The 25,788-nt window shown below is 42.6% G+C and overlaps 1 protein-coding gene across 2 annotated transcripts in view; it reads left to right on the forward strand.

Moving 5' to 3' along the window:
• LOC122640941 (serine/threonine-protein kinase tricornered-like) overlaps positions 1 to 25,788 on the forward strand; it is a 58,442-nt gene that overhangs the window by 8,532 nt on the left and 24,122 nt on the right. For both annotated transcript variants that reach the window (XM_043834238.1, XM_043834237.1), the window contains 3 exons: positions 360 to 597; positions 12,887 to 12,966; positions 13,326 to 13,410. In XM_043834238.1, coding sequence (XP_043690173.1) covers positions 360 to 597; positions 12,887 to 12,966; positions 13,326 to 13,410 — 403 coding nt within the window. The remainder of the gene's footprint in view (positions 1 to 359; positions 598 to 12,886; positions 12,967 to 13,325; positions 13,411 to 25,788) is intronic.

The following is a 25,788-nucleotide window of genomic DNA, read 5'->3' on the forward strand; positions in this document are numbered from 1 at the left end:
TCTCTTCACACCTCTGCCTCCATTTCTGCCTGGATTGTTCTTAAACTTCTGGCCAATGCATGTCACATAACATTATGCTGCTAGCAGATAAATGGTCTATATGATGGGTGCATGATATACTCCTTTCTTTTTGTTTGCTTCTATTAAATACGTTTCTGCTTGCTTTATGAAAAAAAAAAAAATAAATAAAAACCGACAAATCTTTATCTTTGCAAGACATACTCAAGCATTGTTATCAAGGCGACCCAAGGCGTTGGAGGGGCCTGGACACCTAGGCGATGCCTTGACAACTATGCATGCAAGAACTCACTGTATAAGGTGTCCCTAAAGTTAAAATACTTTATTCTGATCCTTTGTAGGGATATCAAGCCTGACAATTTATTACTCGATCGTAATGGTCACATGAAGCTTTCGGATTTTGGGTTGTGTAAACCCTTGGACTGTAGCAGTTTTCCAAATCTTACTGAAAATGACAGCGGATTGGGAGGGAATTTCAAAAGTACAATGGAGAATGATAGGTATTCCAGTACACCCCCTGTACCGAGGCGTACACAGCAGGAGCAGCTATTACACTGGCAAAAGAACCGGCGGATGTTGGTAAATTTCTCTTAATCCCTGTCTGTTTACTTAGGGGGACTTAAATATGCAAGTAACAGTGTTGACTGCTAATAGGGAATTATTAGATTGTAAATACTTCCTTTTTCTCAGATCCTTGGTTATTTGATTAAATAATTAACAAAATTCCTGGGCATTTTTATATTCTTGGAATACTATTATCTATTACTGAACTTAGTATTAAAGAAACTGAGACTTTGCTTATTAACTCAGCCAGTGTGCATCCTGATGAAAATTACAAATATATTTTTTAATTGTCAATTCGGGCAAAGCTCTTCTTACTTATGAAACAATTTATCATTATATTATATTATATTATATTATATATGAGTAAATTAGGCTGACCTCCCCTGACCTTTCTGACAATTACGCGAACCTCCCCTGCATTTCCGACATTTAGTCAAACCTCCCCTACTTTACAAACTTCGTTGCACTCAACCCCAGTCCGTTAGTGTTTTAAAGTTAGGTAATGGCTTAATTTGAAAATCAATTTTATATTGACCATACTATCCTTGATAGGGTTGATGTTACCTTTTTGCCCCTCAATCTATTGTCCCTGCTACCTTCCATGTCCCCCCAAAAAGGCCCTAATCTGCCAATCTAAACCCTAACTTGCAAATCTAATCAATCGCCCACCTTGTACTATTTGCGCCATTGGACATATGAATGCAAGAATGAACAGCTTCCATTTCAAGAATGGGGATGAAGGTCGGTTGGACAATTTGATGTTTTGAACAAAAATCACCCACAAGGCTGCAAGGGCTGAGAACGGAAGAGTCTGTGATGTAGGACAAAACATGAAGAAAAAGAGGCCAAAACACTGTTCACGTGAACAGTGTCACAGCCACTTATTTTTGGCTTAGTGAGAATATTCCTTGAAGAATTGTGGGGGCTGATTAGTCTTTTAAGTATTAGTGATTCAAGTCCTTAAGTGAAGGGCAATTTTGTTATTCATCTAAAGTTAATAAGTTGTACTGATGGGGACCACAGGCTGGAGATTTTGGCTCAACAATTAAGTCATCCAAGTGGGTCCCACAAGAAGATTTGAAAACTTAAGATTTAGAAGTTTTTATTATGTTTCTATTTTATTTCAGTCCTAGTTAATTAGAGTAGTTTCTATTTTTATGTTGCACTTATTATGTCAAGTTTTTATTTTCTCTCTTACTTGAGGTGCAGGTATTGACCTCTTTATATTGTAAGTTGATGCCTCTCCCCACGATTACCAGTTGAATTAAATCAGTTTTGCTTTGCTGCGACTATGAATTTTCTATCAAGTTATGTGTGAAAACTTGAAGGGCAGAAGGAGCCTGGCTGGGAGTGCTAAATCCACCTATCCCCCAACCTTCTATTTTCTGTCTCTCCATCGATCTCTGTGCTCCTGTTGTGTTTTGTGACTGCTCAGCCATTGAAGAAGAACACTCGAATGCCTCTACTGCTGCTGCTGTTTCTCCCATTCGATTGAGGCTGTGGCTGCTCCTGCGATTCAGTCTTGCTGCTGCAACTTGTGAGGATCATAACTCAGCAACCACTGATCAGAATTGGCTGAATTTTAGAGGGCTGATCCCTGTCAAGGTGGCTTACACTCAATCCCAACCTGAGACCCTGCTGCTGGTTGGTTTGGCCTGTAGGCTTGGTGCAACCTCTAGATCTCTCAACGTCACCATCAGAATTGATTGGAACATTCTGCAGTGCTTTTCCTCTATACAGCATCACTTGACCTGAGTTTGGTTCTATTCTATTGGTTGGTTTGGTTTTTCTACACACTGTTCCGTACTTTCTAATTTTGTGACCTGTTGATAACTTGTGATCTGCTCATCCTATTCTATTCCTGTTTGGAGAGTTTGCTGAGTATCCTAGGACCTGCACTCATCCTTGATATCAGCCCCATTGAGTGGCTGGAATTTGAAACACAACCCATCCTTACATCTGAGTTTCGACCCTTGCTTAAAACCTGCTGTTGGGGTTATTCTAGTTTACTGCTGAAAATTATTGTGGGTTTGGGACTAAATCTGACCTAGTTTAGTCTTACATTATTTAGTTAGCAATTTTCTGATGCTAAACCTATGTTTTAGACCTGCGGTTGCAGTGTTTTGGCTGCTATTTGGTTATTTGTGTTGTGGATTATTGGGACTAGGTTAACCCTAATCTAGTCTTAAATTAGTCTGAGACCAGAACTCTCTCCTCCATTGTTTAACTTGTAGACTGAACTAAGCTTCAGGTTCAACAATAAATGACAATCACACAGACCCCTCCCACGATCTGCGTGCACAAAATTTTTCCTTTTTGGGGCTTAAGAAAGAGGCTTTCCATATCTCCATTAACGTATGGTACGTTCTACTTTTCTGCCACCATTTCCAAGACTATTACGTAGCTCTCGACCTTGCCGCCTCTGAAAATGTCGCCCAGCTTCTCTACCCAGACTGGCGCAATCCCATGGAAAACCCTTTCTCTAGTTCGGCGATTTACACCCAAATCTCTTCACCAACCTCCTCAGATCATTCCTCACAGATGACGATGATGATAATGACCATGCATGATCGATTTGCAGCTCCAAAAGAGGTGATATTTTCTTTGGAACGACGTGGGATTTTTTACCTCCGAACAAACAAATCAAATTTTAATCACCTCTAATAAGTTCTCTGCTTTCTCTGTCAACTAATTGATCAATTCCACATTGTATTGGATAATGCTTTCTCCGTCAACTAATTGATCAATTCCATGTTGTATCGGATAGGGACTAAGAAGAGGTTGGCATGGGAAACAGAGATAATTCCATGCTTTTACTATTGGCTTTAAATTTTCTTGTTTTGGGCTGCCAAATGGATCTCTAAGGTCTTAATTGTTGCCACTCAATTCACTGTAGATCTACAGTTTTCCGAAAGGAAAGAGGATTGTGCTCTTTCAGTCATTGCTTTTTTGAACTTAGAATGCCTAATTTTGGGCTATTCGTGCCTAATTTGTGATTGTCTGAACTTTCTCTATATGGAAATGAAAGGAAGAAGATTTCCTCTGATATTTTATAATCGCATTTAAGTGGGGCTTTATCATTTCTTGTGAACTTAGATATGGAGTTCTGTGATTTTTTTGGGTATGGGCTGCTCTAGGACAGTCAAATCGACACATAATACATTATTAGAACTGAATTTTATTGGAAGGATGACACTACAAGGAGTGCCCATTTTGATGGGAGACCTTATAGAGACAGAGAGAGAAGTCTAGTGAGAAAAAAGTGAAGCGAGAGAGAGAGGGGCGGGGAAGAAGATACTGGAGTAGAGAGTGCAGGCTGGGTTAGTGGGAGGAGCAACGATTGCCTTGTTGTTCGGAGATTAAATGTAACGCCCCTAAATCCACCCAGGAGTTTAAGTCGTTAACGGACCACAAGATCGATAGTCTTATCAAAAAGGAACTGGAGTGTGAATCAAAATAAATCATAATAGCCTCGAATTATAGTAGTAGTGTATCTAATCATAACCATTCAAATAAACACAATGGAAGTCTTTAAAAAAAATCCAACAACATGTACCTTATTCTAGTCATCCTTAAAATCTTAAACATGATGTCTATTACAATCCTCCATAAAGTCTCAAATTAAAATCAATCTTTTTTTTTTTTTGAACTCCAAAGAAATTTAAAACTAAGCTATAGTGTCTTCTAACAGCAAAGATAGTACGGTCCATCATTATCATCACGTGGCTCCTCCTCTTCAGTCGCCCATCCACCAAGTGCGGTTTCAGGTTCTATGGGCTCATTATTTGAAATTTGTTAAGTTGTAAGCTTTCGAGAAAAAGCTTAGCAAGTACACAACATAATAACCATTCGAGTATCCAAATTAGAGACACAAGTTGAGGAATAGCAGCAGTCAAGATTAGATGGAAATCATGGTAATAACGGAATAGAAGATCATAAACAAAGGTGAGGTAATACTATGCTCATGCTATAAAATAATCTTCTCTTAAACATTACCAAATAAATTCTTGGTGAACATGAAATATAGCCCCGTAACGTAATACGACCTGTAATGTGATACGGCCTTTAACCATTTCCAGGTTTCATCAATGTCAACTCTTATGGCTACCAATATATATCCTTCAGGATCATGACATAGTGCCTCGTAACGTGGTACGGCTTGTAACATAATACAACCTTAAACAATATGTCATTACCATTAGGTGTAAATCAATAATTTTCTTTTCTTTTTATCCAAAATATTTGAGAATATAATCCCCAACTCACAAAATAATATGCAATGTAATTTCATAAAAATTCTCCCTTTAAACACATGCATGAAAATAAATCACAATATTAATATTGCTTATAGGAATTTAAATCATGACATATGATATTCACCATATAAAATCACTATCGTAAATAACCAAAAGATAGGTTCACCAAATCAACTGATAGCAATTAGAATAGATCATAGGTTGGCTTAAGATGTATCCACATAAAATCATAAGATCAGTATTTTGATAGGAATAGATCATCATAGACAAATAAAATAGATATAGTTTCATTGGAGGTCAAATCAAATAGAGGATAGATCATTGGAGAATAAATCAAATAAAGGGTCGAAGAGGAATGAAGAATACAAGCATGGAATCATAAAGTGCACTTACCGGTTTGTCGAGTTAATCAATGTGTATTTCTCCTGAAATTTGAAATTTCCAGAATTTCGTACTTAACTTCAACTCAACTTTTGGTCCACTTAGAGGCGAAATTGGAAGATGTCTATTTCTGCAACATTTGTAGATTTCGGTGTCTATTGACTAACGGAGTTGGAATGATGGAATCAATCGATTTCGATCTGTATTGAGTGAGTTATGGTCTTCGCAACAGGGAAAAGTCAAATCTGTACAGGATAGAATCAACTCACCATTTGCTTGAAAAAATCAGATTTCCTAACAAAGCTTTAAGGTGCTCTAATGTAAGATGATGAGCGCGTTGCATCTACAGGTCTAGCAATGGAGGCGAGGTAATAATTCTGATCCTTTTCTCTTCCTTTCTTCTTTTCTTTTTCTCTTTTCCTTCCTTTCTCCTTTTTTTCTCTTCCACGATTTCTCTCCCTGTCTCTCTCTCACGTTTTTGCTAGGGAAACATGGGAGCTTCCACTCTTTTTTTCCAGATTTAAAACTCTTTTGAATATTAGATCAAATCCCTTTATGATTCTTCCTAAAATCCTTTTCAAATTTTGAGTTGTTTTCCTCCAATAGAATTATTTCAAAAGGAATCTTTGGCTTGGGGTTTTGAATTTAAAATCAGATTTAGTAGTTTTAATATAACTTAACTTCCTTATTTTTCTAGGATTCTATTTCATGGAGATTTTCTCTATCCTTAGAGAAAAGATTCTCTTAGTGCTAAGTTTCCAAATAATGGGAGATTGCCACATCACCTCAATCCTCTCATTCAAAAAAATCAAATAAAATCTATATAGTCTACGTAAATCATCTAAGCATAAATCCTTTAAAATAATGTTATTTTGTTAAGCTAGAATAATTAAATTATAATTTATTAAGCCCACCAATGTTAGGCCTATTCACACTAGAACTAGACCGGTTTAGGTTTAGCCCAAATTAGGTTAAGGTCTGTTTGGTTGTACTAATTAGAAATTAATGTATTATTCAAATAGTGAACATTTATTAAATTACTTATTGATTTACTTATTAAATTTTATTATGAAAATTCCAAAAATATCCTTTGTAGTTTCTCTCTTCAAAAAACCCTAAAAATGACATTTTTACCCTTTTTGGGCTCTGCCTCCCCCTGGCGTTGATGCAGTTTCAGTCTCCTGCGATTCGCGATTTGCCTCCAGAAGTCTCTCTCTCGACAGATGCTCTAATCTGCTTTCAGGCTCTGTGAACGATGACCTCTCCCCTTTTTCAAACCCTTCTCCTTTTGTCCCTACCTACCCTCTGTCGCTTTTCACCAACCCCCTCCCATCCACCTCCCCTCCCTTGCCACGTATCCCCAATTTTTCCCCTAATCCCACTTGTACCCCTCAATCCCTGGCCCCACCACCTTTTAAACCCCTCCCATCCTACTTCACCTACAATTTACCCATTTTACCCCCTACTCACCTTCTTAATGCCCACATCCCGCACATGCCAGTTAACGATAACCCCTCTAGACCCATCTCCCCGACCCATCCCCCTAACCCGTCTGCCCCTGTAACCCATCCCAATAACCCCTCTGCCCTTGTAACCCGAACCGGTAACCCTTTGGCTTTCAGACCTGAGAACCTCTTGGCCCATTTGTGCACCCCTGCTGCCAGCAGTCCCCTCCCTTCTCTCCTTGGTCCTTGGCAACCTTACCCCCCTCCCCCTTTCTCGGGTCTGGCCAGATCCACCTCCCCTCCCCTCTTGTTCCAACACCTGGACTCCCTTGCTCCATTGCTGCTCAAATTATAGCCCGCCATCGTCCCACCATCTCTTATTTCCGCAAGAGATACCGGAGTGCCCCTCCTAGGAACTCGTTGCCCCCCCTTTAGTTCCCCATGTCTTCTGGATTTATTTGGAATGTCCGGGGCCTTAATTCCCTGGCAAAACATCATGAAATCAAGAATCTCATTAATTCCTCCAACTCCTCTTTCTGTGCCCTCCTTGAAACCCGGGTCCCCATTGAGAACGCCCCTCGCATTGCGGCTGCAATAGCCCCTTCTTGGACTTTCCTTTCCAACTATGACCATTCGCCCAACGGCCGCATCTGGATTCTTTTGGACCCTTCCAAAATCCACTTCTCCATCTCCCACTCCTCCCCCCAACTCCTTCACCTTTCCATCTCTCTCCCCAACTCCCTTCTCTGTTGTCTATGCCTTTAACAGGGCGGCCGATCGTACCCCTCTTTGGGACGACCTTCTCCTCCTCAATTCCAGGGTCGGGTCCAGCCCTTGGGGGGTGGGGGGAGACTTTAATGTTGTCAGATTTCAGCATGAAAAATTGGAGGCCGTCCCCTTGACCCTCTCGCCGTCTTTGCTTTTAACGATTGCATCGAGGAAGCGGGGATTGATGACCTTCGATGGTCCTGGATCCCCTCTTACTTGGCACAATCGCCGGGCAGGTCCTGACCGGATAGCCTACAAGCTTGATCGGCTCCTTACCAATGGAGCGTGGCTCTCTTCTTTTCCCCACTCCCACGCTTTTTTTCCCCCTCAAGGTCTTTCTGATCACTGCCCCTGCCTCCTTCACATCCAACAATACTCTTCCTTTGGCCCCAAACCTTTTGAATTCTTTGACATGTGGACCTCCCACCCCTTCTACCTCCCCACCGTCCTCAAAGCTTGGTGCTCTCCTGCCCCCTGCCCCTCCCTCCCCCTCTTCCTTTGCCAAAAAACTCCGCCTCACCAAATCAGCCCTCAAAGCTTGGAACTTCTCCATTTTTGGCAACATCTCCTCCCGCGTTTCTGATTGCCGCAACGAGCTCTCCGGCATCCAATCTCGCCTCCAAGCTGACTCTCTTAACCCCTTCTTGGCGGAGGAGGAGAAAAAGCTCTCTGAATCCCTTGCCTCCTTCTCCTCTCAAGAAGAAAACTTCCTTGGCCAGAAATCCCGCATTCGTTGGCTGGAGCTGGGCGACTCCAACTTGGCTTATTTTCACCGCTCTCTCAAAGCCAGGCTTGGCTCCAACTCCATCTCCTTGCTCATCGCGAACGATGGCTCCCTCCTTTCTTCTGTCTCTGATATCAAATTCGAGGCAATCTCCTTCTTCTCCTCCCTCTTCAACCCTCCCCTCCTCCCTCCTGCTCCCATCCCCCCTGATCTCATAAATAAATTCGTCCCCCCCTCTCTTGTTAGGTCTCTTCTCGCCATTCCATCTGATGATGAGATCTTCAAAGCTATCCTCTCCCATAAATCCAACAAGGCTCCAGGCCCTGATGGCTTTAGCATGGGTTTTTTCTTGAGCTGCTGGGACCGCATCAAAGCTGAGCTCATCACTGTTGTCCGCAGTTTCTTCTTCAACCCCAATCAGCTAGCCCAGATCAACCAGACTTTCCTCTGCCTCATCCCTAAAAAAGATGGGGCTTCCTCTCTCTCTGATTTCAGGCCTATCTCCCTTTGTAATCTTCTCTACAAGTTCATTGCAAAGATCCTGGCCAATCGGATCCAGCTCGTCATCCCCCTCCTTGGTGAGCCCGAACCAGTCTGCTTTCATCTCTGGTAAAAGCATCGCGTATAACATCATCCTCTGCTTCGAAATTGTTAGAGGATTCGATAGGAAATCCCACTCGCCGGCTGCCCTGATGAAGATTGACCTCCACAAAGCTTTTGACTCCCTTCGCTGGGACTTTATCGCCGAAGTGATGTCTCTAATGGGCTTCCCTCCTCCTTTCATCAGATGGATCCTTGCTTGCATAGCCTCCCCTTCCTTCTCGGTCATTATTAACGGCTCCCCCGCGGGGTTTTTCCACGCTAAAGCCGGGATCCGTCAAGGCTGCCCCCTTTCCCCCTTCCTTTTCTCCCTGGCCCTTGAAGTTCTTTCTAGGAGCCTTCAAACCAACACTGACCTTCACCTTATCTCCCCTCTTCCCAAATGTAAACACATCAATCTCAACCACTTGGCCTTCGCTGACGATTTGATGATCTTCTCCAAAGCCTCCCCTTCCTCCATCTCCAACATCATGTCCTCCCTTCACCTCTTCGAATGCCTTTCGGGGCTTCGTATCAAGCTCCTCAAATCCAAACTCTTCCTCTCTGGAATCCCTGATGATGCTAAAGCCAATCTGCTCCATTTGACTGGCTTCTCCCTTGGCATTCTCCCAGTTAAATACCTTGGCCTCCCTCTCATCCCTGCCAGGCTCTCCAGCCATCACTGCACCCCCATGCTTGACAATATCCGCAAGCGTCTCCAACTTTGGAAAGCCAAGCTCCTCTCCTATGCGGGTAGACTTGAGTGCATCAGATCAGTCCTCCAATCCTGTTACATCTACTGGTGTGGAGTTTTTGCCATTCCAAAAGCCACCTCCTTAACTATGGAAAGACTCTTCTGCGCTTTCCTCTGGAAAGGAAAGGAAACTTCCAAATTCCTTCACCCTATCAGTTGGAACTCTGTCTGCCTCCCCAAAGCTGAGAGAGGCCTAGGGATTAGGCGTATTCAGGATTCCAATACTGCTGGCATCCTAAAGCTAATCTGGAAAATCTCTTCCAAGCATGATTCCATTTGGGTCCAATGGGTTTACTCCCACCTTCTCAAAAATAACTCCATCTGGACCGCTCCCATCCACCCCGATTCCTCCTACATCTGGTGCAAGATTCTCCACCTGCGCCATACTGCCGTGCGTGCCATCTCCTTCTCCATTGCTGATGGCTCCTTTACTTCCATTTGGCTTGATCCTTGGCACCCGCTTGGAGTCCTCTGCAACCATTTTGGTCCCAGAGCTATCTATTCCTCCGGTATCCCTAAGGACGCGTCCCTCTCTTCTATCATCTCCCTTGGCTCTTGGTCCCCCCCCTTCCCCCCTATCCCCATCCTCTCCTTGATCTGACCTTTTCTCCCCCCTTCCCCCCCCTCCCCCTCCACTGCTGACAAAATAAATTGGCTCCCTTCATCCACTGGCCTCTTTAGCTTCAGCTCTGTTTGGAATTTTGTCCGTCCTCAAGCCCCCACTGTCCCCTGGCACAAACTGGTTTGGTTCAAAGGCCACATCCCTTGCCATAGCTTCTTAGTTTGGCGAACCCTCAACCAATGCCTTCCCACCCAAGCTTTTCTCATCCATTGTAAAATCCTTGCCCCCTTATCCTGCACCTTGTGCTGGTCTGGTTCTGACGACATCGACCACCTTTTCTTTGCTTGCCCCTTCTCCCAAACCATCTGGAAAAAAGCTCTATCGTTCATTTGGCCCCGCAGTAGACGCCCCCTCCCCTTTATTAGAGAGTGGCTTTGGATGATCAGATCCTTCCCAGGAGGCTCTATATGCGATGCCATAGGGAAGCTAGTTTTTGGAGCTATACTTTACCATATTTGGATGGAGAGAAACCTCCGGAGATGGTCTACCAACTCTAGATCCTTCGACTTGATTTGGAAGTCCATCTCCTTTGACGTTTCTACGAAATCGAGCTTCCTCCCCCACAAGCCTTTGTTGGACTCTCCCAGGAATAGGCATATTGTTAGTGCCTGGGACCTTGATTGTACCATTTTACAGCCCCCTCCCTAATGGGATTGTGGCTTGTTTTCCCCCCCTTTCCCTTGTATTTCTCTCTTGCCCACCTCGGGCTTTCTTTGGTAATTAATTTTTTATTCACCAAAAAAAAAAAAACTAACCTTGACTATGTACGGACTTATTTCGGCCTAAAAGCCAATAAAATATTAGTTTAGGCAAAAGTACTATCCCCTGATTGATTGTCTCAAGGCCAAAGTGCTCTCAGGGCTTTCCCAGAAATCCGATCATCCTTCCGTCACTTCTATAGGATATACATAACAGATCAAGCTTTAAATTAATTCTCTTATTATTCCAGGATATTACATTAAAGGAGACTAAATTGCTAACCGAATCATTCTGTTGGAAGCTGGCATGGAACTAAAACTCGGAACTCGACCATGTTTTGACCTTGGGAAAAATCGAGTTGACTCGAGATCTCGGTCAAGTTAGTGTATTTTTTTTTTCAACTTGAAGGCTGGTTTCAGTTGGTTTTAGTCCTAGTTTGGGTCTGAAACTTGGTACTCAGCATATTTCAAGCCATTTTAAACACAATGGCACTATTAGATTTTGTAAAAACAAAGTTCAAATAGGAGTTTCACTTAGTGGGAAACCAAGACAGACACAGGACAAACACTTATTTATGCCTAATGTCATTTATGTAAATGTTTTTTTACTTAAGATATTATTCATAAATAAGCAGATACCCCCCTATTTGAATCCAATAAAGATGATTAAGAAATCAAATTCCAAAAGGAAAAAAGTCAGTCCCCCCGGTTCAAGAACAAAAATTGGATTTTCGGCGGTAGGTGTAATTTTCAACTTTCTAATGCTGGGTTTTTTCTCAAATCTAAAAATTCCATAAATCTTAATATGGTAAAACATTGCTAAAAACCAAAAGTGCGGTAAAATATTCATTTGCTTTGATGTCCAAAAAAATATTTTCATTCAGAGCGATTTGACAGCATTCGCACACACCAAATTAAGTTTGACCGGGGCATAACTCCTTCAATATAAATCAGATTTAAGCAATCTTGGACTTGTTGGAAATAGAATAGCAGGGAGGGAGGGAGGGAGAGATTACTTATCACAAAAATAACAGTTTCATCATATATTTATCACAAAAATAATAGTTACATCATATATTTATGGAGTGAGATGACTTATCCAAAATCTACATACATGCAAACTTTGAACTCTTTACAATATACATAGTTGACCAGAGAAATAACAGTTTACGACATCCAAAATTCCTCTTCTCAACACATATTTGATTTCAATTCTCCACTCTGTGTTTTCGACTATCCACTTATGTGGTATATATTAAAAATAAAAGGCCCCTTTTTTTATTTAAAACCAGACGAGCACAACCCAACCCATGGTAAGACAGTACCTCTCTGCTGGAAATCCTAATTTGACGACTGATGGTGAAGGATCAATCCTCTAGATTCTGTGCATGGATGCTTCTGCATCATTTCCATCCTTTTGCAATCATTTCATTTCCTTGATGAAATTTTTTGTTCTTCCTACTTCCTAGGTAAAAGAGACGGAAGAAAGAAAGAAGACAGATGATCTAGAGTTAAAAAGGTTTCTGGGAGTGGATACAATTTTTCTATTCACTTGCCCGCTTTTTATGGGAATTGGGTATGTTTGTATAACATGATGCTTCAGTGCTTCTGGTTACCCAAACTTCCCATTTTCGTATGGTACCACTTGTCAAGACACAATTGTGTCCGTGGTCATGGCAGAACAGAGTGGTTGTCTAGGTTGTTCATTATGTTGATCGTTATTCTTGATTGACTTGTAAAATATTGTTTGGAGTTATGAACTTGGTTGTGCTTGCATATGCGACTGGAAAATTGTATATTTCAATGTACAGTGTGGAAGGATTTTTCATCTCACATTTATGCCCTTCATTTCTACAACTTAATGTAAAGCTTTTAGAAATTTCTTCCAGAAATTGACAGAATTAGAAGGCTTATATATCTGATTACTAATTTATAACTGCCTATTTTCTGTGTTATGTGTTGTGCCCTTATCATTTCTTATAAGATTTAATAATTCATGATCCATGTTCTTTTTGCCACTTGTCTACTTGGAGGCTTTGTGCTACGACTATCTTATGTGTTTTCTTTATGTATTCAGGCTTATTCCACGGTGGGGACTCCTGACTATATTGCTCCTGAAGTTCTGTTGAAGAAAGGATACGGAATGGAGTGTGATTGGTTAGTTATATTTTTCATGTTTTACTGTGTCTCAAAATTATTAGTCGGATGGTGTCTCTGGAGGATGGCAGCAAGCATTATTGTCAGATTTAAACACATTGGCCTGAAACATTTTTGTCAGTGGTGTTGATAGAATAGCCTGAGGTTCCATAAACAAGATAGGAGTTCCTGTGCATTTAGATAGAAGTTTCCAAACCAGTGGTTTTCACTTTGGTGGTGATAAAGCCTCTCCCTATTTCATCTACACTCTAACGTATGTAGGGGTTTTGATAAGGGAGAACAACCATGGCTGTTTTACTCAGGAAGCACCATCACAGATCTATAATTGTTTTCATGTCTTAAATCTTATCTGTATGTAGGTGGTCCCTTGGAGCAATTATGTATGAAATGCTTGTAGGTTATCCACCATTTTATTCTGAAGAGCCAATGTCAACATGCAGAAAGGTAGGTGATATTTTTGAATCGTGATTCCTTCTAACTTGAATTTGGAATCTTCTGATTTCCAAGTATTTTGCCAACTAAAAGAGTAAAAAGTAGCATCCATTTTATTGTGAAGAAACAATATCAACTTGTCCATCTTATTCTGTCACTTATGCATGTTGACATTGTGTTTTTTTTTTTATAAAGAAAAAATAGATGCCTTGAAGGCACAAAAAGACGAAGATGAGCTATATGCTTCCAATGTTTGCATGTTTTGACTGTTATGGGTGCTGTTAAGGAATATGATTTCAGTTGAAACTCTTTTGAATTTTAAAATTTTGAAACTTGAATTGTAAAACGTTAGAGTTCAAACTGTTGTGAACTCAACGTAATACCAGGTCAAACTCTTATCTCTTCCTTGTAGATAGGAGAGTCCTCTTGTAATCAAACTCTATCTCTTAGGGAGTTTGAATTTTGAAAATCACAATTATATATACAATACACGTCTAACCTCAACGATTGAGGAAGACAAACACAATCCATCTCTATCTTTACATGGTATCCGACGACCAATCGATCTCCAATTAACCAAAATGTCTTCTGCTGCTTCTCCTTCTCACCTTCCAATTCCCAACTTTCAGCACCATATCACTCTCAAATTATCAACCGATAATTATCTCCTATGGACAACCCAGTTCTATCCCTTACTGCGCAGTTATGATCTTCTCGGTTTCGTTGATGGGACCAAGCCCTCTCCATCGGCCTTCATTGCATCGGATGAGACTGCAACTCCAACATCAGACGGCACTGGTGCAACTTCTGAACCTTCATCCAACGCCTCTCCAACTCTTGTTCCTAATCCTGCTCATGCTGAATGGATAAAAAGGGATCAACTAGTTATGAGTTGGATCCTAGCCTCTCTCACGCCTGAGGTGCTACCTTATGTGGTAGGTCTCACAACAGCAGCCGAGGTTTGGAATGCCCTGCGAACTTCTTTTGGCACCCTTTCTCATACCAGCATACTCCAGCTTCATATGCAACTGCAGAATACTTCCAAGGGCGAGAAATCTATCTTGACTTACTTGCGTGAAGTCAAGTATATTTGTGATCAATTATCGGCTGCAAATAAGCCCATCTCCACTGCAGAACTGAATGCGATTATTTTTCGCAATATTGGTGAAGACTTTAAAGAGGTGGTAGCGGCTCTTGCTATCAAACCTGACCCAACTCCTTTTCATGAGCTTCACCAATTGCTGATTAGTCATGAGCTGCGTATGCAAACAGCGCAAACCATTATTGAAGCCAACCTTTCTCATGCTTCAGCCGGTCAAGCCAAAGCTACATTCCAGCAGCCTCTTTTGCCCCTGCCTTCATCACAACAAGGGCTACTTCCTACTCGACAGCAAGGTTCTCAAACCTTGCAGACCAGCACTCCAAATCAGGGCACTCGCAATCAAGGTCAGCGCAACAAGCGGAGGGAACGCTGTCAAATATGTAGCAAATATAACCACACTGCCAATAGGTGCTATTTCCGTTACTCTACTTCCTCCACATCAGCACCACAACGTGCAGCAAACATGGTCGGCCTTCATCCAGCTGCCTCGTTGAAAGACTGGTGCCCTGATACAGCAGCAACAAACCACATTACACCGGATCTCTCACTACTCCAGCAGTCTTCTAGTTACTCTGGTAATGATGCACTCAGAGTCGGCAATGGGGTAGGTTTACCTATCACCAATGTTGGCTCTTCCACCTTTATTTCTCCTTCCAGTAAGAATTTTCATTTTTCTAATCTTCTTCATGTCCCTACCATTACTAAGAACCTTTTATCTGTTCATCACTTTACAGAAGATAATTCATGCTTTTTTGAATTTCACCCATATCATTTTATTGTGAAGGACCAGGTCACGAAGGTGCCGCTGCTTCAAGGAACCCTTAAAGATGGATTGTATCGCCTCACAAGTCTCCATTCACCTCCTCCCAAAGAAGCCAACATTAATGAACAGGTTTCCATTGATGCATGGCATGCTCGCCTAGGTCATCCCAATAATCATGTTGTTCGCAGTGTCGTTAGGTCTCATACACTGCCTTGTTCTTCTACAATTTCCAGCACTTGTTCTTCTTGTTTTATGGGCAAGTCCCATAAATTTTTCTTACCCCAAACTGGCAGTATAAGTACTGAACCATTAAATTTAATATTTACTGATGTATGGGGTCCTGGTCCTATTTCTTGAACTACTGGTCATTTTTATTTCCTTATTTTCATTGATGATTTCTCCAAATTCACATGGTTTTATCCTATGTCTAAACGTTCTGAAGTTCCTTCTTTGTTTATTCAATTTAAAAACATGGTGGAACGTCAATTCTCCAAATCCATTAAGGCTTTACAGTCTGATTGGGGTGGGGAATATAGAAAATTGAATACAATATTGACTAAATACGGTATTATACATCGTGTTGCCTGCCCTCATACGCATGAACAAAATGGGGCTGCAGAGCGCAAAATCCGTCATATTGTAGACAATGGACTCACTCTTTTGGCCCATGCCTCCCTTCCTTTAAAGTTTTGGCACTTTGCTTTTGAAACAGTAGTCTTTTTGATTAATCGGCTACCCACACCCGTCATAAAAAATATTTCCCCTTTGGAAAAATTAATTGGACATAAGCCTGATTACAAATTTCTTAAGGTTTTTGGCTGTGCTGCATATCTGTTACTACGTCCTTATAACACACATAAGTTTTCCTTTCGTTCCACTCAATGTGTGTTTTTAGGGTATAGTTCTCATCATTTGGGTTATAGGTGTCTTGACCCCTCAACAAACCGGATATATATTGCTCGCCATGTGAATTTCATCGAATCTGTTTTCCCATATGCCACCTTGTCCAAACATCATCCATCACCATGTTCTATGGATTCACCTTGGATGACGATCTCCTCATCATACAATCCATCTGACGGGTCTATTGCTGCAGCTGCCCCTATCACAGGTACTTTACCCCCCTCCCCATTACCTAATTCCCCATCAATCCCAACCCAACCTATTGTTCCAGCCCCATCATCACCACACCTTAATCCATCCAATACCGAGCTAGCTGAGACCGAACCACCTGTGACCGAACCAGTAGCTCCTTCCACAACTGTGCCTATTACGAATCCTCCACAAAGAACTCATCACATGCAACTAAGATCTCACCCAAAGCCATCTAGCCGTTACCCTTTGCCATCAGCCTTCCTCACCCATAGCACAACTGAAAGGGAACCCACATGCTACACAGAGGCTGCCAAATATCCGGAGTGGTCTGCTGCAATGTTGGAGGAATTTAACTCATTACTGCATAATGGTACATGGAGCCTAGTCCCTCCCTCACCCAAACAGAATGTGGTTGGATCCAAGTGGGTCTTTCGCATCAAGCGCAAGGCTGATGGAACACTTGAAAGGTATAAGGCTCGTTTAGTGGCCAAGGGGTATAACCAGCAAGCTGGTATTGACTATACCGAGACATTCAGTCCAGTTGTGAAGCCTACTACTATCCGTACAGTGCTCTCTTTGGCCACAACTCATAATTGGCCACTGCGTTAGTTAGACATTAGCAATGCCTTTCTTCATGGCACACTAAATGAGGACGTCTATATGTCCCAACCAATGGGCTTTATAGACCTAGAGTGGCCACACCATGTCTGCAAGCTACAAAAATCCCTATATGGGTTGAAACAGGCTCCACGAGCTTGGTTCCAACGGCTGAGTTCTTTCTTACTTACTATTGGCTTTGAGGGATCCAAAACAGATACATCATTATTTATCTCCAAGACCGGTGACAAGTATCTTTATCTCTTGGTATATGTTGATGACCTGATTATTACTGGTTCTACAGAGGCATTGATCCAACAGGTTATTGATTCACTTAGTGCAGAGTTTGCAATACGGGCCTTGGGGCCTCTTCATTACTTCTTAGGTGTGGAAGTGCTATCTCACCCCAATGGCATCATATTGTCACAACAAAAGTACATTCATGACTTGTTAGTCCGTACAGGTATGGAGGGCGCCAAACCAGTTCAAACTCCTATGGCCTCTTTTACAAAGTTGTCCAAATTTGATGGGGATCCAATGTCCGATTGCATTCTATATCGTAGCATAGTTGGGGCATTGCAATATGCAACCCTCACTCGGCTTGACATTTCCTTCTCAGTAAACAAAGTATGTCAATATCTTCATGCTCCAACAGAGATACATTGGCAAGCCGTGAAACGCATTTTGCGTTATCTTAAATCTACCATTACCCATGGGCTGCTTATATCCAGGAGTTCCACCAGCCGGCTCATGGCCTTTTCAGATGCAGACTGGGCCGGGTGTGTTGATGAGAGGAGGTCCATTGGTGGCTTTGCAATTTACATGGGTGAAAACCTCATATAATGGTCTGCTCGAAAACAACCAACAATTGCACGCTCCTCTACAGAGTCTGAGTACCGTGCCATTGCCAATGCCACAGCCGAGCTTATCTGGATCACATCTCTCCTGCAAGAACTTCATGTTCCTCAGAAAGACTCCCCGTTGTTATGGTGCGACAACTTGGGTGCTACTTACTTAACAGCAAATCCCCTCTTTCATGCACGCACAAAGCATATCGAGGTGGACTTCCATTTTGTTCGCCATCTTGTGACTCAAGGTCTTCTCACGGTCAAGTTCATATCCACAAAGGACCAGATTGCGGATATCCTCACAAAGCCGTTATCCACAATCCGGTTCCTATTTCTACGTGACAAGTTGAAGATCTGCAAGCACTCGTCTTCCACTTGAGGGGGGCTGTTAAGGAATATGATTTCAGTTGAAACTCTTTTGAATTTTAAAATTTTGAAACTTGAATTGTAAAATGTTAGAGTTCAAACTGTTGTGAACTCAACGTAATACCAGGTCAAACTCTTATCTCTTCCTTGTAGATAGGAGAGTCCTCTTGTAATCAAACTCTATCTCTTAGGGAGTTTGAATTTTGAAAATCACAATTATATATACAATACACGTCTAACCTCAACGATTGAGGAAGACAAACACAATTCATCTCTATCTTTACAGGTGCATCTTGATCTCATTCATGCCTGTGACAAGTTTCTGGGTTATCATGACGAGTAGTGGACATATAAGGATATGACCAAGTGGTGCTTTTTTGTAGATGATTCTGGCTCTTCTTGGTCTGGAACCTGAGCTAGTTTTGTATATAGATTTCACTCTGCTGAGTTCCTGATTATTACTGCCTTCTTGTTTTATGTGTTTTTTACTGTGAGGTAACTGATCTAGAGAAAATATGAAACATGGGCCTGAAGGATGCATCAAAAGCCTCTTGAGCATGCATTTTTAATAAATAAATAAAATGTTTATTTATATAATTCAAGAAAATATGATATTATGAAAAAGAAATCAATAAAATGTGATATTTGAAAATAAATTCATGATACTGATTTATTATTTTAATTGAAATAAAAATTAAAATCAAAGTTAAATTCCAATTGAATATATAGAAATTGAAGTGCTTTGTCAAAACACTTTCCAGAATTTAAAATATGAAAGTGAATTCAATACTTAATGTTGTGAAAAGATTATCTTGGATATTAAGTTATTAACCCAAAAAAAAAAATAAAAATTGTCTTGGATTAATGTAAGAAGCAAGCTTCCCCTAAGTTTGGTGTTAATTATATGAATTGTCGGTGGCATAGTTCTGAGACCGGGGGGGGGGGGGGTTAATGCAGGCCCAATTGAAAAGTTGGTCCTATTCTAATAATATCTATGGTGTATGGGATTTAATTTCTTTGGGTTTTATTTGTAATGAACTACATTATGAGGCTCAAAAATAATGTCTGAAGGGTTGTATGAAAATAGATATGGGTAAATGACACTTGGGGTACTTAACTTTTGAAGAAAATGCACCTAAGATACCCAACATTTGTCAAATTGTATTTGGGGTACCTATTTTTATATTTCCAATTATACACCCAGCCACCACCATTACCACAGTGACCCAGCCCCACCCCACACCATCCTCTTCCCAATGGGACCACCCCCTCAGTTCCTCCCCCAACCCCACAGTCTCCCCTGCAAGCCCACCCATAACTCCCTGCTTCATCGCCCCACCCTCCCCTGTCCCCGCTCCCACCCTACAAAACCCATCCTTGCCATGGCCAAGGGTCGCTTGAGCGACTCAGGCCTTATCAAGGAGATCAAGCAACCCTCCTTGCGACTCAAAATCAGACATACAATGTGCCAAGCCTACCACAGCCAAATCAGAACAAGTCGATTACACTTATCCCGATCCAAATTCACAAGGAGCCTCCCCTTTCTAATCTAAAAATCTATCAAACATAGCTATGTTTCTTCCATGAACAGGTGTTTCTCAGACAACCCATGTGGGCACTAGTGGGTTACACCTTTTCATTTGAGTGAGTGGAGTGAGAATGGGGAGTGAATGGAGTAAAGGTTTTAGGGTGCAAATGGTTCAGGGGGTGTTTCTCATTTTGGTTTTCCATCTAGCACTAATTGATACGTAGTTATGCTATATGATTTGTTTTTTGGGTGAATAAGAATATATTACCAAAACGGGGGAAGAGAAAAGGGGAGGGGAAGAATATACAGGGAAAGGGAGAGGTAGAGGGGGGAAGCTATACAAAGACTCCAGCCCTACAAACCCTAAAGGGGCGGGCTAGGAGGCTGAAAAGAAACAGCAAGGCTCCAGAAAGTAACAATGTGCCTGTTCCTAGGAGAGTCCACTAGAGAACATTCACAAAATCCAAAAGTAACATTTGCTTTCTTTCTTGGCGAACGCGAAGACCTCGTTGTCATCCATGTTATGTAGGACCCTAATGTCGCCCATCACGTACCTTACATGTCTCATGACCTAGATAGTGTTGGCTGTATCATCCTCTCAATTGGTGTGAATCATGGCAGCACCTTCGCGAACCCTAACAAGGGCTTCGCCAAAGTTGCGACAACCGCAGACAAAGGGAACTTGAAGTTATGCTTGTTGATGGGGTTCACTTTGTCCATGATGGTGAGGACCTCTCTCTCGTCAACCCTACCCCAGCCCCACCCTCCCCTGCCCCCGCCATCTCTATCCCTTTCGCCTACCCTAGCTTTTGATGTGTCTAAGTTGAACTTCCGCTCTCAAGGTTCCTGCCCCTAATGATGGATTCTAGTGGTCACCTCAAATTCCTATTCGAGAAGCCATTTGCTGTTTTTCTATCATCGATAATACGTATGTAACATTGGTTGCCTGGGGAGGCTCTGTAGGTACACTTTAGCATCGGTGTTTGCTAGGGTTTTCATGGCTGGTCCTCCCTCCGTTAGGGAGGGTTGCCCGCTGGATCCCTCTCGGCAGGTGGCTGGTGTGGTTCCAAGATCGTTTGTGTCAGTTGTTGCTAGCGGGTCGACGTCTCTCAATCCTGTGTCGATTGCTTTGATGGCTTCCTCTTTTCACTTGCGAGCCCTTGTTGTGTTCTTCTTTATAGAGGAGATCGCGGGATCGAAGGAGCCTTTTCAGATGGCCTTCGTGGCGAAGTGCGCATACGGGAGACCCTCCATCTTTGACATCAAAAGTGAGCTTCAGGCTTCCTTCCACCTTGCTGCTGATATCTAGGTTTCTTCGCTGGATGCTAGGCACTTACTACTTCGGTTTGGGCTTCATTCGGACTTCGCTAGGGTTTGGCTCAAGGAATATCTGGTGATTAAAGGTTACCCTTTCAGATTCTTTTAGTGGACACGTCTCTTCGAGGCTGGGGTTGAATCGCTGTTCATCCCTATCTGGGTTTCTTTTCCCAATCTCCCAATTAATTTATACCAAGGGAATTATTTCAGATCGGTGGCTGGTGCTGTGGGGAAGGTGTTGAAGGTCGATGGTGCAACTTTTGGTTGCACGAGGACGGTTGCGAAAATGGCGTGTGTTGAGATTGATCTTCACTCCAGCCACCCTGACCAGATCTAGATTGGTTGTGGGTCTTCTAGGTTCTTTCAGAAGGTAATCTATGCAAGGATGCTGGTGTGCTGTTCATGGTTTTCTAAGCTTGGTAATGTGCTGGATAATTGTAGGAAGATGCATTAGGGAGATGCTGCCAATGCCCAGAATCTCGTGGATCATTTGGATAGGCCTCGACAAGGTCCCTTGGAGGAGGTTAATAGAGAGGTTCTTGAAGGTGAAGGCCATGTGGAAACATTGAATATCTCGCGATTGAATAAAGGTTAGGAAGTATTGGTGGATAATAGTTCTTCTAGGGATGGTGGTGAGGAAGAATCTCTGGGGCGTGGATTGGCTCCAACGACGAAGGTGGGTCCTAGCAGCATGCAGGGTCAGACCTCTCTCGCTCAGGCTTCTAGTAAGGGTGCTGCTCGCCACTTTTGGCAGCCAATTGGGATGCGGCTAGGTGCTTCTCTGGACGTAATAAGGGAGGTAAACTCGATCGGATATGTTTCAGATTCTTTTGATGATCAGGACGAGGAGGGGAGCATGGGAAATGAGGTTGTGGCCGAGGAAGAGTTGGAAGAAGTGTCTTCAATGAATTTTTTGAAGACCACCGGTGGCTGGTCCGAGGGAGGGGTTATGAACTGAAGTCGGGAGGTGCAGGTTGTTCTAACCACGAGAGGTGACCTTTCGGAGGGATTGAGAGGCAGGATGTTGATTGGAAAAGGTCTTTAGATGAGCTTCGTCTGTCAAGCTTACATATAGATAAAAGCTTTAACGCCTTCTTTTTGCGGATGCAGGAGGAGAAGGGGGTGGTGGTTGAGGAGGATCTTGTGGATTTTGAAGAAGAACAAGCCATTAGTGCTAGAGAAGTAAAAACGCGTAATGTTGTTGCATCGTTGAGTCACTAGGTCCATGGGACCGGCTACTTCCCCCTTGAATTTTTTTTAATGATTGTGCTCTTTTGGAACATTCAAGGGTTGGGAAATATGCCTTCTTTGAGGCGTCTTCGGTCGATTATTTTATTGTCTAAAGTGGATTTGGTGGTGATTGCAGAACCAAAAATTGAGTTTTCTAAGGTAGCTCGGGTAATGAAGAAACTAGGCATGGACGTTTCTTGCTTTAATGGCACGGCTAATGGGGACAGAATTTGGGAATTTTGGAGAAAGGAGGTCCAGGTGTCGGTGATTAAAGAACATGGGCAATTTGTCTCAGATCATGGAATTCGGTAATTTATAACTTAGATCATGCTTGCCTCATCATGTTTAGACTGCACTGGGCTAGGTTGATATTCATTACCCAGTACTGCGCCCCTTACCAACAGGGGGAAAGGTGTTGGACAACCCGTGGCAGAGACCGATGTGTTAGTTTCGGGATGCCATCTTCTGTCCCATGTTAGCGGGTCCCTAATTCCGCTGTGGGAATAAACAGGCAGGGTTGGTCATTTGGGGGTCTGTCGGGGTCCGATGTGTTAGTTCCGGAACTGGCGGGTCCTCACCCTGGTAGAATGGTTTCGCTCAGGTGACCGAAGGGTTAGTTTCAGGACCGTGGTTAGCATCTACCACTAGTAGTAGTACTTATACCCCATGAGACTTAGTATCTGTGCTCGGAACATGTTAGTTTAGCACATGCATCATGGATTTATTGTGTTTGTATGCTTGTACCCCCCTTACTGGGCTCAGTTGAGAGCTTACCCCTGTGGATATCCTTATTTTTCAGGTGATTTAGTTACTTCTAATGTTGGATTTGCGGCGCTAGAGTTTGAAGTGCACGATACTTCGTGCGCACGTGATGATTAGGCAACCTCCTGATCTTGGCCTGATAGTCCAGGCTACCTCCCCACTTTTTTATGCTTTATAAATGCTTTATATAGTTATAGAATAGTTTCTTGTATACTTTTACTCTGTGCTACCTTTGAGAACTGTATAGTTGTATCACAAGCCTTATCATTTATATAAATGAAATATCATTTAGACTTCTCTTACTAATGATGTTATCTCTATTAATTAAATTGTTTCCGCTGCCTCTGATTATTGTATCTGTGAGCAATGATTGTGAATAGGGTATTGCACTTGTGATCCTTGGGGATTGGTTGGATGTCAGAGACATCCCGCCACACTTGGCCCTTAATAATCGGGCCGGGGTGTGACAAGTGTACTCACAATTCTTCCAATTTTTTTGGTTACTTTTGTGCATGCTTTGTGCTCGGTCGGGGAGCGGAGGGATCTCTGGAATGGTTTGTTGGAGGTTGTTAATTCTACAACCCTTACTTTGGCGATTGGTGGTGACTTTAACGCAGTGTTAGATCCTTTGGAAAAAGTTGGGGGGAGACTGGCTTGTCCTCTCTCTTTGGAGGATTTCAGGAAGTTTGTGAATGATGCCACTCTCTTTGATGGAGGTTTCTTTGGAAATAACTTCACCTGGTCCAATAATCATGATGGCGGCAGTAAAATTTTAGCGTGCCTAGATCGGTTCTTGTTTAATGATCTATGGGCTAACTCTTTTGCATTAAATAGAGTGGAGCATTTAAATCGGGTTTGCTCCGACCATGCTCCTACTCTTTTGGAGTTTTCTCCTCAAGCGGTGGCTAGAATCTCTTCCTTTAGATTCCAGCAGATGCGGTTCCGGATTTTATACGGTGTGTTAAGGAGTGCTGGGAGAAGCCGTGCTATGGTCCCTTTTTATGTGCTTTTCTTTAAATTAAAATCCCTTCGCTCCAGGTTACGGGTATGGAATACCTCAGTCTTCGGCAATGTCCACCAAAATGTTAGAAATGCCGAGGACAAAGCTGGCAGGGCGGAGATTGAATTTGAGCTTTGTCGGGATGATGTGAGGGGTGGTGAGCTGTCGGATGCTAGAAGGGCTCTACATGATGTTTTGTTGCAGGAAGAAATTTTTTGGAAGCAAAAATCAAGAGTTCGGTGGCTTGAAGAGGGGGAAAGAAACATAAAGTTTTTTCGTACTTTGGCCAATGTTCGGCGGTGACACAGGGGGGTGGATAAAATTAAAAATGAAGATGGGGTCTGGTTTCTGGATCTTTGGAGGTAGCAACGGAAGTGGTTAAATTTTTCTCTGAAATTTTCGCTTCCCAAGGAAGTCAGCAGGATGAAGATCTATTAGACCTCATACCCAAACTCGTTTCTGAGGAGGATAATGTGCTCTTGCTGGCCCCTCCATCATTGAAGGAGGTGAAGGGTGCGGTTTTCGATCTCTCCTCGGATAGCGCTCTAGGCCAGGATGGCTTTACAGGTTATTTCTTTACGGCATGTTGGGACATTGTTGGTACCCATGTTTGGGAGGCGGTAAAGGATTTCTTTGCAGGTGGTTTCTTGCCGCGGTGCTACACATCGGCGAACTTGATGATTATTCCCAAGAAGGAGGACCCCGAGGTAATGTCTAATTTCCGCCCAATAAGCTTGTGCAATTTTTCCTATAAAATAATTGCTAAAATTATTTCTGCAAGATTGGGTTCCATCCTTCCCTCTATTATATCGAAGGAACAAGGTGCTTTTGTTCAGGGTTGGTGCATTCATGATAATATTGCCGTGGTGCAAGAGGTGGTTCAAGATATTAACAGAAAGGCTCGTGGTGGTAATGTGGTCCTTCAGCTAGATATGGCTAAGGCTTACAATAGGTTGGAGTGGGACTTCTTATTCCAAGTTTTAAGCAAATTTGGGTTTGCAGAGGAGTGGATTACTTTGATCAAAAAGACTGTTGAGATTTGTTGGTTCTCGGTGGTTCTTGATGGTCGTCCCACCGACTTCTTCAAATCTTCTAGGGGGGTTTGTCAAGGGTATCCCTTATCGCCTGCTCTCTTCATTATTGCGGAGGAAGTGCTCAATAGAGGGCTAAGATCTTTATTCGTGGAGTGCCAGGCAGAATACTTTCAGTTGCCCCGGGGGTGTCCAGGAGTGTCACACAGCTTGTTTGCGGATGACACGATAAGTTTTTCAAAGGGTTTAAAGAACTCCTTGAAACAGATTCTTGGTTTCATTTCTAGATTTGAAGCTTGCTCCGGGCAGCTTGTCAACAAGATCAAAAGCTGCTTTATGATGAGTGAAAAGGCAGCAGACCACAGGTGCCGAATGGTGGAAGTAGTTACTGGCTTTTCTAGAAAGAAGCTTCCGATCCTGTATCTTGGGGCTCCTCTTTATGCTGGCAGACTCCGGGTTAGCTTTTTTGATGAGTTCCTGGCCAAGTTGCACAAGAAGGTGGCCAGTTGGAAGGGGAAGCTGTTGTCCTCAGGTGGGAGATTGGTTTTGCTTAAGCACGTGCTTGCCTCAATGCCCATACATATTTCTACTCTTGATGTTCCAAAGGCGGTCATTAAAAAATTTAATGGCATTTGTGCGGATTTCTTGTGTGGTTAATTGGATTGGGGCAACCGTCGTCATTGGGTGGGGTGGCCTAAGGTATGTAAACCCATGGCCGAAGGGGGCTTGGGGGTGAGGCGTCTTGAGGACA

The sequence above is a fragment of the Telopea speciosissima genome, chromosome 9 (genome assembly GCF_018873765.1).
Source record: "Telopea speciosissima isolate NSW1024214 ecotype Mountain lineage chromosome 9, Tspe_v1, whole genome shotgun sequence".
Taxonomy (NCBI): Eukaryota; Viridiplantae; Streptophyta; class Magnoliopsida; order Proteales; family Proteaceae; genus Telopea; species Telopea speciosissima.